This window comes from Myotis daubentonii, chromosome 1, assembly GCF_963259705.1.
Source record: "Myotis daubentonii chromosome 1, mMyoDau2.1, whole genome shotgun sequence".
NCBI classification, from domain to species: domain Eukaryota; kingdom Metazoa; phylum Chordata; class Mammalia; order Chiroptera; family Vespertilionidae; genus Myotis; species Myotis daubentonii.
In genome coordinates, this window is record NC_081840.1 from 158,327,833 (window position 1) to 158,342,096 (window position 14,264).

Here is a 14,264-nt window from a genome sequence, read left to right on the forward strand (position 1 = left end):
ATTTGTGCAAGGGGCTCAGCAGTCACAGCCATGTCGGCTTACTTCAGCCCCAACTTCGTCGGGAAGGTCTTTCCGCTGTTCGGACTAATTAGCATATTACACTTTTTTTTATTATAGATGATCTAAAAAGTCACCGTAGAGTTTCACCACCCCCCAAAATTATGTCATAGTCTGTAAGTAAATAGGCCCAGTGCTAGCCCACAAAGAGCATGGACTTCAGAGCAGGCTGACTTGTGGATACCACTCACTAGTTATTCACCAATTTCTTCTAACCTCTCTGATCCTCTGCTTCCTTCTCTCCATATCCTTCCTCCTGTTCAATACTGGGAAAAGACAGCAGCATCATAAAGTATGGTTTACCTCTGCTTAAAAACAATAGTTTCATACCTTCTCTAAGCATATTTTGGCTTGAAAGGCCTCTTCTCTGCCTTCTCATATAAAACAAGACTAATTTGTGTCACTTAAGATGAGTAAGTAGATTACTGTGACAATTCAGAATGTTCTTACAACTAACCAATAATGTTGATAATCAACCCACAGGTAATTGAATTTGCTTATAATGGAAAGCTCATCAGTTCTCCAAAAATTTTAAAGGATTCTCCAAAATTTTTATCCTATCAATTAATAAATTGTATGTTTTTTGGTTTGGGGGCTTTTTGTTTTTTTGAGCTAACATCAGCTATTGAATGAACTAACACAGCTAGTAAATGCCACTAGCAGCTGCTACTTTACTGAGTGCATGGACACTTGGTACTTGCCAGACCTGGCCAGATTTAATTAGTTAATTCTCCAAGAGCTCTGAGAGTTTGGTACTGTTGCTCTTGTTTTATAGTTGAGAAAAACAGATGTGTCTCATGAGTGGCAGAATTGTGACTTGGCCCAAGTATGTCCAAGCAAAGCCTGTGTTCTTTGTTACCCAAAATAGCTTTCTCAGGCCGGTCATCTATAGAAGCTGATGAGAGGGATGAGCATGGCTTCATACTCTAGAGCAGGGTAGGAAACCCTTTTTCTGCCAAGGCCCATTTGGATATTTATAACATCATTTGCTTCATATAATCCACTTTACATAAATTTACGTTGCTATGAAAAAAGCTCCTAGATTTATTGAATTTTGAGTCCCGCCTGTGGTTGCCTTGGCAGGGCCAGACCAAATTATTTCTCAGGCCTTATACAGCCCGTGGGCCAGATGTTCCCCACCCCTGCTCTAGAGTATGCTGACATTATGATTTTAGAAAATTTTAGTCCCTGAAGAGGTCTTTGAGACCTCCTGTTCAACTGACTTATTTTAAAGAACAGACAATAGAAGCTTTAATAACTTCAGTAATCAAAGTTAAAATGTTGAATATTTCTTTATTCCCAAATCCCTTAGTATGTTTCCCCAAATAACCTTTTATTGAACTTAAACAGTTTCTTTTTCAGAGACTGATAATCTTACTGATTCGTGCCTTTAACCAACGATTGTCACCATTTTTTTTTCTGCTTAAAGTAATACCTCATTTCTAGTCTTTTCCCATCAGCTCTTATAATTAACTAGTGAAATGAAAGGTTTTGGTAAATAAAATAACCCAGTAAAAAGGAGGAAACATTCCTTTCCTGTTTCTTACAACAGTCTGTTCCAAGAGGAATCCAGTAACTGATGTTTAAATGAGTATGTCTGAATTTATAGAAATTTACCAAAGGCCATCTCCAAGTCTTCATATGAATGAACTCTGAGTGCTTAATGATGGTCTGAGTTCTATTTCATTTGTCCTTGCTGTATTGCACTTGTTATACTTGACCACAATGGTAGATCTCCTTCTGACTGCCTTTTTAATATTTTAATCAGGTTATCAATGTTTAGTTAGACTATGTTTTCAAATGGAAATAATGTAAAGACCTTAATTGCTAAGGAAGACCAGAAGATGGTTACCAGTGTCATAGTTTAGCATCCAAAATGTTAGGTTATTAAATTTGGCTTTTATCACTACGATTTCTGGGTATTTTTCTGACATACTAGCATAGATGGGAATCTGAATTAGCATTGGCTGAACTTGTTGCCACCCTACCTAGCACTCATATATGGGTTTTTTTTTTAAAAAATGAAAGAAGTTTAATATTAAAAAAAGTAGAAAATAAAAACTTGGCCAGATTATATTGACAAAGCTACCCATTACCTTTGCAGAAAGTCCCTGTCAGAAGATAAACTTTAAAGCTGGAATGCATGAAAGAGTTCCAAGATAGAATTTAAATTTAAACTGATTCTTTATAGATAAGCTTTTTAAAAATCCACCTCTTTGCTTCAAGTCAGGATTTTAAAAATAAATTTCTCCTTTAAATCTCTTGAGCGATTTTCATTTTTTGCAAGGCCGCACTGCTGGTGTCCTGGAAAAATGGAGAGTTAGAGCTTTATCAGTTGGTGCCCTGAGGTATGTGGTAAAGAAGCTAAATCCTTGAAGATTAGCAAAAAAAAAATGCAGCACATGGCAATAAGGGGCTTATATGACTACTAGTATTAGTTCAGGTGAAAGAAGTATTGCTTATACATAAAACTGGACAAATCCACTGACAATGTATTTTTAGTTAGCTACAAAGAAGTCTTATATTATTGGACTTTGCCTCTTTGGTGAATTGGGAAGCTTAGTAATCCACTGTAAATGCTCTTCTGCGTGCCCCAATTCTCAGCAACACTCTAAAGGGCTGTTCTTTTATTTTAACCCTTAGATGCTCATGTCTTCTCACATTTTTGGCTTAGTCATATTGTTTAAGTAACTGAAGTAGTTACCATTTAGTTTGTTGATTCGTGAGAAGGACACATGAGAAATTATTTTACTATTGTAGGAAACATCTCTTATTTTGGTAGGCATTTGGGTAAAGTTACTGTAAATAAAAGTCTGGTAAGAAATTTTTATTTAGAAATTGTACTTTCTATATATTATTAGAATCCTTATTAATCTTTCTCAATACTTGCTTGAATTTTATATTTAGGTTAATCTGATTTAGCTTCTTTAAGAATGAAGTTTAGGTCTGTAAGTATTTTTAAGTAGGGTAACCAGATGTTCTGGTTTGCCTGGGACAGCCCAGTTTACACCTGTTATGTTATATAATGCCCACTTTCACCTCAAAGGGGTCTTGGATGATGTCTTCATCCTCATTATAGCTAAAACTGAGCTAAGGTAGCAGGTTCTAAGTCATTCATCAACTCAACAGGTTTACTAAATATCTGTCGTCTTCAGAGCACATTTTTACCATTTTTAATTTTACTTACAAAATTTATCTCCATTTTTGTTTGCTAATTTTTTTACACACAGTATCATTTTACTTTTTTTTTTATAGTAGATCATAAATAAACCATGTCTGGATTCTTTTGCCCTGTCACACCATTTAAGACAGCATCAAAAATCCATCCACTTTAGTTGAATGGAAGTAAAGCCAAAGTTAATCTCAATTTCATATAAACTAGTTAGCCTTCCATAGAGAAAAGAAATATTTTACAACCAACCCTTGCCATCTCACAAGTACATTCATTAAAAAAGACATTGACAGAGAACGTGAACAGCTCTATGCAAGACATCAGCATTACCAGGAAAAAAGAACTCGAAGTGTATGGCAAAGAGTCAAGGAGCTGTCTGGTTGAGCAGGGGATGAATGTGGTGTCAGGAAACCTAGATTTAACTAGCTTTTTAAAAAATTAAATCTTAAGAAAGTGTTATGTAATAATTGTATTGTGGGTTGAAGAAATAAGGAATATTACTCCTAATGCCTCATCACTTATGAGTTTGTGATCCTAAGTTTTTTTAGAATTGAAGAAATCTAGGAATTTTATGTAATTTTTTATTCTTTGAATCAAAATAACTATTCAGTCCTACTTTTGCTATTTGTGTGACTTAAAAATGGAAAAGGGAAAGGAAATGGAAAAGAAAGGAAAAATGGTGACTTCGTATATGATCCCTGTAAAATGAAAACCATAATATGTATCCCACTTACTCATTTAAAAACCTAAAGGAGAACATCTGAAAAGTAACCAAGCGCAATGGCTGGCAAATAGTATGTGGTTTATAAATGTTTGGTTTTAATATATTTGCTTATTCTCCCACAGATCACACAGGAAGGTGAGAAAAATACAGAAGCCTTAATAGTTTACAGAGTATACTGGACCATTGGTTTTCTGATTGGTTAGATATGGAACATTTTTGCAGCGACGGGGAGGAAGAAAGTGAATGCCAACCTAGTTACTTGTACATGGATATTGCCCTGCCCCAGGGACCTTGATCCCTGAGGGCCTTTAGGAAAACCACTGGACTGGTCTGTCCAAGAAACTGGGCAAATGAAGGAGCCATCTGTCCAAAATGGGACCATTAAGAGGAGCAGGGTTTTATGGGGACGTTGATAAGTTAAAATTTAGATGTGATGAGATGAAATATTCATAGGTTATTTAGTTGAAAATGTTCAGTAGACAACATTATATTTTAGTCTTAGGTTCATCATTGCTAATCTAGAGGGGATGAGTTTAAAGACATGGCATATTTAAAACTTAAGATTAAAACCAGGGACATGGATGAGATCACTGAACAAACTGTAGAATGATAAGAGGAAAGGACCAAGTAAAGTCAGGCACAAGTAGAGGGCTTTGTAAAGGAGAAGGGAGGAGATTGATAATATCTATAATAGAAAAACATACTGGGACATTAGGAAATAATTCATGTCTAGCAATAGTGGTTTCAGTAGTATTATTTCAGGGCCTGAAAGTAGATTGGAATGGCTGAGAAACTAATGAATTGAAAACTGAGAGATATGTGAGGTTGTTAGCCAGTGATTGAAGAGAAGGTAATAAAAAAAAAAGTCAAGCACATTTAAAAGCTAGATGAAAATAATGAATAGAACTGAGAAGTTGAAAATGCTATAAATAAGCTAATTGATGGAGGAGGTTTCTTTAGAAGACAAAAGGAGATGGGCTCTAGTGTATTTGTGGATATAGAGAAGTTTGTAGGGAGTTGAAGAAGTTCCCTAGCGGCCAAAGTCATAGATCTTGATGTAAGAATGGATTAAAAATAAATTTTAGAAAGGGACAGTTAAAAACATGAAAAAATAGTAGATTTGGCCCATGTGCGCTATCTCTCTCTCTCTCTCTCTCTCTCTCTCTCTCTCTCTCTCTCTCTATATATATATATATATATATATATATATATATCAGTTATAGGATGATAGTATATTGATTATTGTGTTATACTAGAGGCCCAATGCATGAAATTCGTGCAAGAGTAGGCCTTCCTTCCCCTGGCTGCCAGCACCAGCTTCCCTCAGGCACCCAGGACCCGGGCTTCCCTCGCAGGCCCAGCTTCATCCGGAAGAGCGTCCGGAAGGACATCTGGTCTAATTAGCATATTATGCTTTTTTTATTATGGTCATTTTTAGAACCACCAGACTGTTTCATCATTATTTAATTCTTGTGCTTAAAATACATAATCAGTGATTTGCAATTAGTTGTCACAGTGACTGGCAGTGTATAGTAGTACCCAAGATGGGGATATTAAACACCTGGCAGTGCCTAGGACAATTTTAGTCAAAGAACTATCCAACCAAAAATGGCAATAAAGCCCTATTGAAAGATTTTGATACAGATAATAATTTGGAACTGCAGAGCTTTTGTTCAGTTTGTTCATTCAAAATATTTATTACACCATAGGACCTTCAAACCAAAAATTGTGAAGAACCCTTTTAACATATTTAATTTGTATGCGTATTATCTTTCTATTAGTGAGAAAGAATAGTTTCAAAATTTGTGAGATCTTTCAACTTCTTCAGCAGTTGCCTTCACCAAAAATCTTTTGCAAAAATACATTTTCTTTATATCACAGTATTTCAGGTCTTTGAACTACTAGCCAAAAAATTGAATGGTTTAATGCTATAAATTATACTTGGTGTTTCAGATTTTCATATGATAATGCAAACTTAAGATGAGTTTAATATTTTTGAAGTCCGTAGACAAATGCCTTTTATAATAGCGAAATCATTGTTTGCTTTTTCTATTCTTGGTAGGCCTGGCGACTACTTAAATGCTCTACCAAATGGTTTGGATAACAAGTTTTGCTTAAATAATTCCAATAGTATAATCTAAGAAATGAACTAACACTAAGAAAATACAGAGATGCCAAAACCGGTTTGACTCAGTGGATAGAGCATCAGCCTGCGGACTGAAAGGTCCCAGGTTCGATTCCGGTCAAGGGCATATACTTTGGTTGCAGGCACATCCCCAGTAGGAGGTGTGCAGGAGGCAGCTGGTCGATGTTTCTCTCTCACCGATGTTTCTAACTCTCTATCCCTCTCCCTTTCTCTCTGTAAAAAAATCAATAAAAAAAAAATATATATATAAAAAAGAAAATACAGAGTTAACTGCCACATTTACCTAAAGCAATTAAAGTTTGTAGAATTTCTCATGATACCAGGTAGCCTTTAGTTGTTGAGAAACTAAAACATTGGATAGCCCAGATTATCTCTGTATCTGGTATGTTAGCCACATTTAAGGCTTACATCTGCTTGTCAAGTTTGTGGATATGGGGAAGTAGGAGAAGAGGTAGGAGGTACTTTTGTTGGGGGTGGTGGTGAAATATGCACACACACACACACACACACACACCCCACACACATACACATACATACACATTAGAGGCCCGGTGCACGAAATTCGTGCACTCGGGGTGGGGGGGGTCCCTCAGACTGGCCTGCACCCTCTTGCAGTCTGGGAGCCTTCAGACATCCTTAGCACTGCCGCGGAGGCGGGAGAGGGTCCCAACATTGCCACTGTGCTTGCCAGCCTGCGCTCGCCAGCCGTGAGCCAGGCTCAGGGCTTCTGGCTGAGCAGCACTCCCCCTGTGTAAGCGCACTGACCACCAGGGGGCAGCTCCTGCATTGAGCGTCTTCCCCCTGGTGGTCAGTGCGCATCATAGTGACTGGTCGTTCAGTCAATTTGCATAATAGCCTTTTATTATATAGGATATATATATATATATATATATATATATATATTAACACTTAATGTCCTAACTTTAACAGATAAAAGTGGAGCCAATTGTCCCAGCCCCAAGTCCAGTCATCCCCAGATTGACTCTCCGAGTTGGTGCAGGCCAAGACAAGATGTAAGTAAAAATGTTTTGAATTAGAGCGAAATAATTTCAATTGAATCTTCTCTACTCTTTCCTAGTGGATTTAGAACTCTGCAAACCTTTTCCAAATATGAACATGTGGGGTCAAGCTTTATTTTGAGATTCTTCATTTTCAAATTTTTATTGCTTTCTTCCTCAGAGCATATTGTTTTATTTAACATATAGGATTCTTTTGTTTTTCTTGTTCTTTTTTTTCTTTTTTAAAGACTAGCACATGACATTGATTCTACCTAGTTTTAAAGGTTCTGGTTATCTGAAAAGTAAGTAACTGTTAATTGACTAGACTAACCACTATATTACACTAAGGAGGATGTAATGTTATACCTTCTCAAGTATATATTCTCTATCACTATAACAAAGAATGAGATTCCCTGCTTGCTCAGATGGCACATGGCTTTATTCTGTGCCTATAAAACAAAGATACTGCCAAAAGCCTGGTGAAACAGTATATAGTAGTAACAACTGTTTGTTTTTTAAGAGAACTGGAAATGTAAACCCATGTGTGCTGTTTATTTGTCTTAATTCTCACAGAATCATCATATCAACCCACCCTTTTTAAAAGTAAATTAGAAAAAATAAATAAATAAATAAAAAATAAATAAATAAAAGTAAATTAGCTGCCTATGTTTCTTTCATTCACTTTTGGTGTATGAATTAAGGCCTATATGATAATAAGGTAATAAAACATTGATTTTTATTTTTTGTAAATCATGTTAAAATCATTCGTTTTATTCTAAAATCATTTTATATATCATTTAAATGAATTTCACAAGCTAAATGTACAAGTTTACAACCTTACTTTAAACCATTAAGCCTGAAAATGTATTCGTTTACATTGCAAACAATCAAATACTGTGTAGAAAATAGGCTTACAAGGCATTTCATTTTTACTCAGTATTAGCGTAAAAATGAAAGTAGAACTTAGGAGTTTATTAAGTGGGTAGAATAGACAACAGAAAATATGTTTTGTGCTCTCAGTGGTTCATTCCATCTTAAAGTTTGTGTTTAGTTTATGCTGTTGCTTTTGTTAATTCCATATGTAATGTATTAAAAAAAGTTCAATATCATGATGATGAATGGTAACATGGACTCCTAGGACCATGGTCTTCTTCTGAAGATTCAAGGAAGAAAATCCAGATAATTCATTCTTTTCTTTCCTAAATTATCTGCGTAATTTCTACGTTCCTTTTTATGGTTGTATCAGTAGAAATCTAGACAGTGGATGGTACTATTGCTGACAAGCTTATAGACAATGTAAGAAAAATACTATAGATTCAGTTCTTTTTAACCAGCCACTGGTATACCTGGTGCCCCCAATTTTACCTACAAAAATTTAAATAAACTTATTCCTATCCCTCAACCAGTAGAGGACAGAAGGCTGATTAGCAAGGAGACCCAACCAAAGTAACTTACTCATACTGTCTTCTTGAAATTCTGTATTTGGGTTCATTTCTTTTGGGAAAAGATCTTATTATTATTTCTCTCCTACCAGTTCATATTTATGCCTATTTTCTCAGTAACTCACCATTACTTAATCTTTACTTCCACACGAAAGTTTGGCTTGTGCATTCCCTTTAGAGAAAGAAGGTTTGTAAAAAAGCATTGATAATAATAATTGTCTCATCCATCCTTATTGACTACTTTTCTCTTCTCATTAAATCACTCATAATGCCTAAGATATTGGAAGACATGAGAAATAAAATCCTGTTTCCAGACAAATGTCCATGACAATTCTAGACAAATGTCCATGAAAGTATAACATTATCTAACATGAACTTTCAGACATTTAGGTAAATAAAACCCCTATGCTATATGAATATATAATCATTTAACCAAAGTCTGACTCAAGTACTTATAATGAATAAAAGAATGTATTAAGTGAAATATATTATATTTTAAATTAAAATAAGACAGGAAAAAGAGGCACAAGTCACATAGTAATAGGATGTTATTACTTAATCAGCAGAGTTTTTTGTTTTTGTTTTTTTAATGTAAAGTATGGGTCAGCAAACTATGGCTCATGGGCCAAATTCATTTCACTGCCTGTTTTTGTATGGTTAACAAGCTAAAAATAGTTGAAAAAATTCAAAGAATAATATTTTATGACACATGAAAATTATATGAAATTAAAAGTTATTTCTTATTGTGGTAGCATAAGGATACATGGGTTATTCCATGGCAGTAATAATGGAAAATAGGCAGTAGGTTCGTATAAATGTGCCTTTACTTACTCAGTTTGTATGCACTTGATAGACACTCTTTTGAAGTGAAATTAATGAGCAGACTGGGGTTCAAAAAGGGGGGTTTGAATAGCCAGGGGGGAGTTGTTTATTGCTGAAAAACAGGCAGGGATTTGAAATTATAGGAAAAAGAAAAAGCTTTACAGGGTTCAAATTATACCCTCTCATTGAAAGATCTTTAAGACGATATTTAGTTTCTAAATCTTAAAGAAGTTACATCTTCTGCCCTTGATCCAGGAAAGTACTTTGAGGTTAGATTATTTCCTGTATTCTTCATTATTATTGCTTGAAGCAAGATGGGTCCCTTATTTTTACCTTGAGCTAACGTGCATGGAAACTGTATTCTAAAGGGTCTATGATGAGTCCAGTACCTCCTCCTGGTGGTGTTAAAATTCAAGATGACTTTCTAAGGACCTCAAATTCCTTTAACATGTCCCCCAGTAATGTGTATCCAGAGTTCCCCTTAATATGGGTTGAAGATGAAACTAAAATACTAATCCTGAAATCACAGTCTCAACACCTATTAAGTTTGTTAGAGTAGTATGAATGGGAAGGAACAACACATTCAGATTGCTAAAATATCTGAGTCTGGTCTCCAATCAAGTAGATTTCAGTTTGCTAAGGAAGCACTGCCTGGGATTATATTGGCCAGAATTCTAAAGTCTCAGTTGGACTCGGTGACAGAGTACAGTGAGTCTCCTGTCCACTGTTATGGTGGGGGAGAGTGGCAACACAGTTACTATGTTATATGTCATCCCAATCTTCTTCTTTTATTGATTTAGTAATTTTGAGCAAGTTTAGAAAAAGTGGGCTAGCTTACAGCATTCATTTATTCATTTCTGTGAAGAAAATAGAGCAAAGTAAGGTGATGGAGTATCTTAGGGGCAAGATCTATGTAGATAGGATTGTTAACATATGGCAGAACAGAACTCTTCTAAGTTGAATGTAGGGCTATATTATAAAAAATAAAAATTCTGTTAAAGGAGCTTTTCATTTTAAAAAGATAAATGTAAATATTGGTAAAGTATAAACATTTTGGGGTGAATAGTAGCAGTTAGGGCATTAGCATTCTTCCCCCCTCATGTTTTTCAAATATCTCTTTAATCTGTCCTCTTGCTGGTGCTGGAGGAAGCATTTTTTGTCCATGTACTCCTTCCTTTTATCCTTGGGCAGAGTGGCTTTTGCCAGGGGTATTAGACTGATGATCTGGTCCTTCTGCTCTCAGGACATCGCTGCTCTTATTCCATGAACTCACCAGAGAAAGGGTGTTAACTGGGACCCTCCAAACATGCAATAATGCTCAGTCATTTTTCTAATCTCTCTATATAAAAGCCCAGCGACCAGAATGGCAGAATGACAGGTGTCTATGATGTGCACTGCGGCAGCCAACCAGCCTGATCCGGGCCCTGATCACCCTGTGCCCTCCCACCCCCTGCCCTCCGGCCGGCCCAGCCCCCGATCAGCCTCCAACACCCTGATCAGGGGCGGGGCCAGCTGGCCAACTGCCCGCAGCCCGTCCTCTCCACCAGCCTAGCCCGATGGTCCCCCATCGGGACAGGGTGGCCAGACCCCAACTGTGCATGAATTCATGCATCAGGCCTCTAGTTAATATATACTAGTGCACTTGATCAAGTGACATGGAATATTAATGATGCCTTTTTGAGAATATTATTAACTAGAGGCCCGGTGCACAAAAATTTGTGCACCGGGGGGGCGGGGCGGTCCCTCAGCTCGACTTGTGCTCTCTCGCAGTCTGGGACCCCTCAGGGGATGACCACCTGCTGGTTTAGGCCTGCTCCCAGGGGGATTGGGCCTAAGCTGGCAATCAGACATCCCTCTGGCAGCCTGGCAGCCCTCGGGGGATATCCACTTGCCAGCAGGGAGCAGACCTAAACTGCAGTCGGACATCCTTAGCGCTGCTGAGGAGGCAGGAGAAGCTCCCACCACCACTCCTGTACTGGCAGCCATTAGCCTGGCTTGTGGCTGAGCAGAGCTCCCCCATGTTGGAGCACACTGACCACCAGAGGGCAGCTCCTGCATTGAGCATCTGCCCCCTGGTGGTCAGTGTGTGTCATAGTGACCAGTCATTCCCAGTCTTTCTGCTGTTAGGGTCAGTTTGCATATTACCCTTTTACTATATAGGATAGAGGCCTGGTGGAAGCCGGCTGGTTTGCCCTGAAGGGTGTCCCAGATCAGGGTGGGGGTCCCGCTTGGATGCCTGGCCAGCCTGGGTGAGGGGCTGATGGCTCTTTGCAGCTGGTCACACCCCCTTCAGGAAGGGAGGAGTCCCCACTGGGGTGCCTGGCCAGTCTGGGTGAGGGTCTGAGGGCCGTTTTCAGGCTGGCTAGCGACTGAAGCTCCCAGCCTCTCCTTTTTTTCTTTTCTTTTTTTATTCTGGGATTTATTTACCTTCTGTAATTGAAACTTTGTTGCTGTCACTGGAGCTGAGAGCCAGCTCCTACTCGCTCGAGCTCTGAGGCCACGGCCTGCTGAGAGCAGGTATCTGGGGTTTGCTTAGCTTCTATAATTGAAACTTTGTTGCTTTTGGAGCTCAGAGCCGGGCCTCAGCAGGCGGGGAACCTTGGCTTCCTCCATCACTGGAACAAGCAAGCCTCCTGCTCGCTTCAGCTGTATGGCTGCTGGTCGCCATCTTGGTTGGAATAATTTGCATATTGCACTGATTAGCCAATGGGAGGCGTAGCGAAGGTACGGTCAATTACCATGTTTGTCTATTATTAGATAGGATATCCAAGGTTCAAAAAGTATCATTAGGACTATGCTCACTTCCTTTTTCTCAATCTTGCCTCTGTGTGGTGGCAAAGATGGTCCAAGTCACTTGAAGCTGATATGGTTCTTAGTGCTCAATATCCCCAGTGGCTCCCCTTCTTCCACAGAATCCATTCTCGGTCCCCATCAAAGACTCCAGCTGGTCAGCCTGGTTCATCAGCCCCTGTGATAGGGCAGACAGCCTGTCAAAAGAAGAGATGGTGGGTTCCAGAAGGAAAGGAGGACTCACACCACATTATGGGATGAGAGGCAGACAAAAACAACTGATCTTTTTAAATTGTACTTTATTTTATTTTGGGAAAATGCAGATTTCGTATTTTTGTAAAAGCGTGCTAGAGAAGCAGAGCAAAGAAACTAGTTGGTTTAAAAAGAATGATCCTTAGAAGTAAAGTTAAGGAACATTTCAGAGCATTATCCTGTCACAAAAGGGAGGCCCTTTGCTTTTCTATTTTTAATTTGTTTTCTTTCCAATAAAACTGCTTTTGATTCAAAGGGGAAAGAAAAGATTGAAAAGTGTTGCTAGCTTTGTTTTGCCCTGGTTGACTTGCCACTGGTAGTGAAACACATCATAGGTATTTTGTCTATGTTAGAAGCTAAATAACTAAAATATGGCTAATAAGTCTTAAGAGTGTATATTTAAAGTTTATCACTATTTTTAATGTTAGTAAAAGATGGTAACATTACAAATGAAATTTCCTAGCAGCTGAACAACTAGAGTACAAGTTGTGGATTGTACCCACTATTCTTACAACTTTATTGCACTTATAAATTTAACAGATCCAAACCTATAATTCTCAGTTATAATTCCGAGAGGAAGCAGATATTAAAAATGTTCTTATTCAGTTCTTCAGCCCTTTTCTGATTATTATAGACAAGGAAGTGTTGACCTTCTTATCTTACTCTCTCATTTTTACTGACCTAAAATTATTATGAAATCTCCAAGTATAATTTCTTCTGTTGGTACATTGTAGTTTGTTCATTAACAAAAAGATGCAGTGTGTTTAAGAGAAAAAAATAGTATACTAACAGAAAAACTGTCTTTAGGTTTTGGGAAATGCTTTTACTACACAGTGAAACAAGTGGGAAGATTATAATCAAAGCATTTCCATCTTACTTGTAAACAATTACTGCAGTTCTTACATGGATGCCACATTAGAAGACTTGGGAAAATTTACTGGATTCCATTCTAATGCAATTAGAGCTAATTTTGTTCTTTAAATGAATAAAAGGTCAGCTAGTAAATCTAGCTTATCTTGAGTCCAGACTTCAATAAATTGTTTTATTTAATTTGTTGTAAAAGATCTTATCCTTAATGGGTCTAGGTCTTATTAGTTCACTTAGGTTTTAAAATATTTATGACCACCTTTTTAGATATGATTTGAATGATAGTTGGAAAGTTTCTCTCTGCAGTGTTATCAAGGTCCAAGATCACTAATTGAGTGAATATAGGAAGGTACTTAAGATTTGTTATCTAGAAAAGCTGACCCTGAACTTCCAGAATTTAAATATTCTTTAAACTGTGATAGGCAGAGATAATTTAACTATATCATGGTAACCTTTTGGATATTTCCTGACTATAATTTTCCCTAAAGATCAAACTACTCACACTTCTAGTGTTTAAAAAGAATATGTAAACACTTAGGTACTCTTATTATTACTGACAACCACATGGAAATTTTAAATTCTTTGCCTTTTATTATTTCCTGTCATTTTATGGGGCTATAGTAATACCAAAATACATAAACACTTTGGAGACCTAGTGTAATGTTTCTTCTCTCTTCCCACTCTTGCCATTGTAGCTTATAAAATGGATATTCGTATCACTGCAGGACCTCTGTGATTTAGAGTATTGCAGCTTTAAAAAATGTGGTTGCCAAAGGCTCAGCACATGGGTTAAAGCATATGTCACCATGAGCTACTGACTAGGTGTGTGACCCCTGTTTGTTTGGATTTACTCTTTAGAGTTCCAGAACTGTGTCTGTCCTCATAGCTTGTCCTCCAGGCTCCAAGAAGAAGCACAGTGTCCCTCCTTACTTTCAGGATCAGCTCCCCCTCTTGTGCCTTCCTTCATCCCTCACCTTTATCACATCTCCCTCCC

At 37.6% G+C, this 14,264-nt stretch overlaps 1 protein-coding gene across 1 annotated transcript in view; it reads left to right on the forward strand.

The window, feature by feature from the left end:
• Positions 1 to 14,264, forward strand: part of TAF3 (TATA-box binding protein associated factor 3) — a 205,290-nt gene that overhangs the window by 159,571 nt on the left and 31,455 nt on the right. The window contains exon 4 of the mRNA XM_059663773.1: positions 7,030 to 7,112. Within this exon, the coding sequence (XP_059519756.1) occupies positions 7,030 to 7,112 (83 nt within the window). The remainder of the gene's footprint in view (positions 1 to 7,029; positions 7,113 to 14,264) is intronic.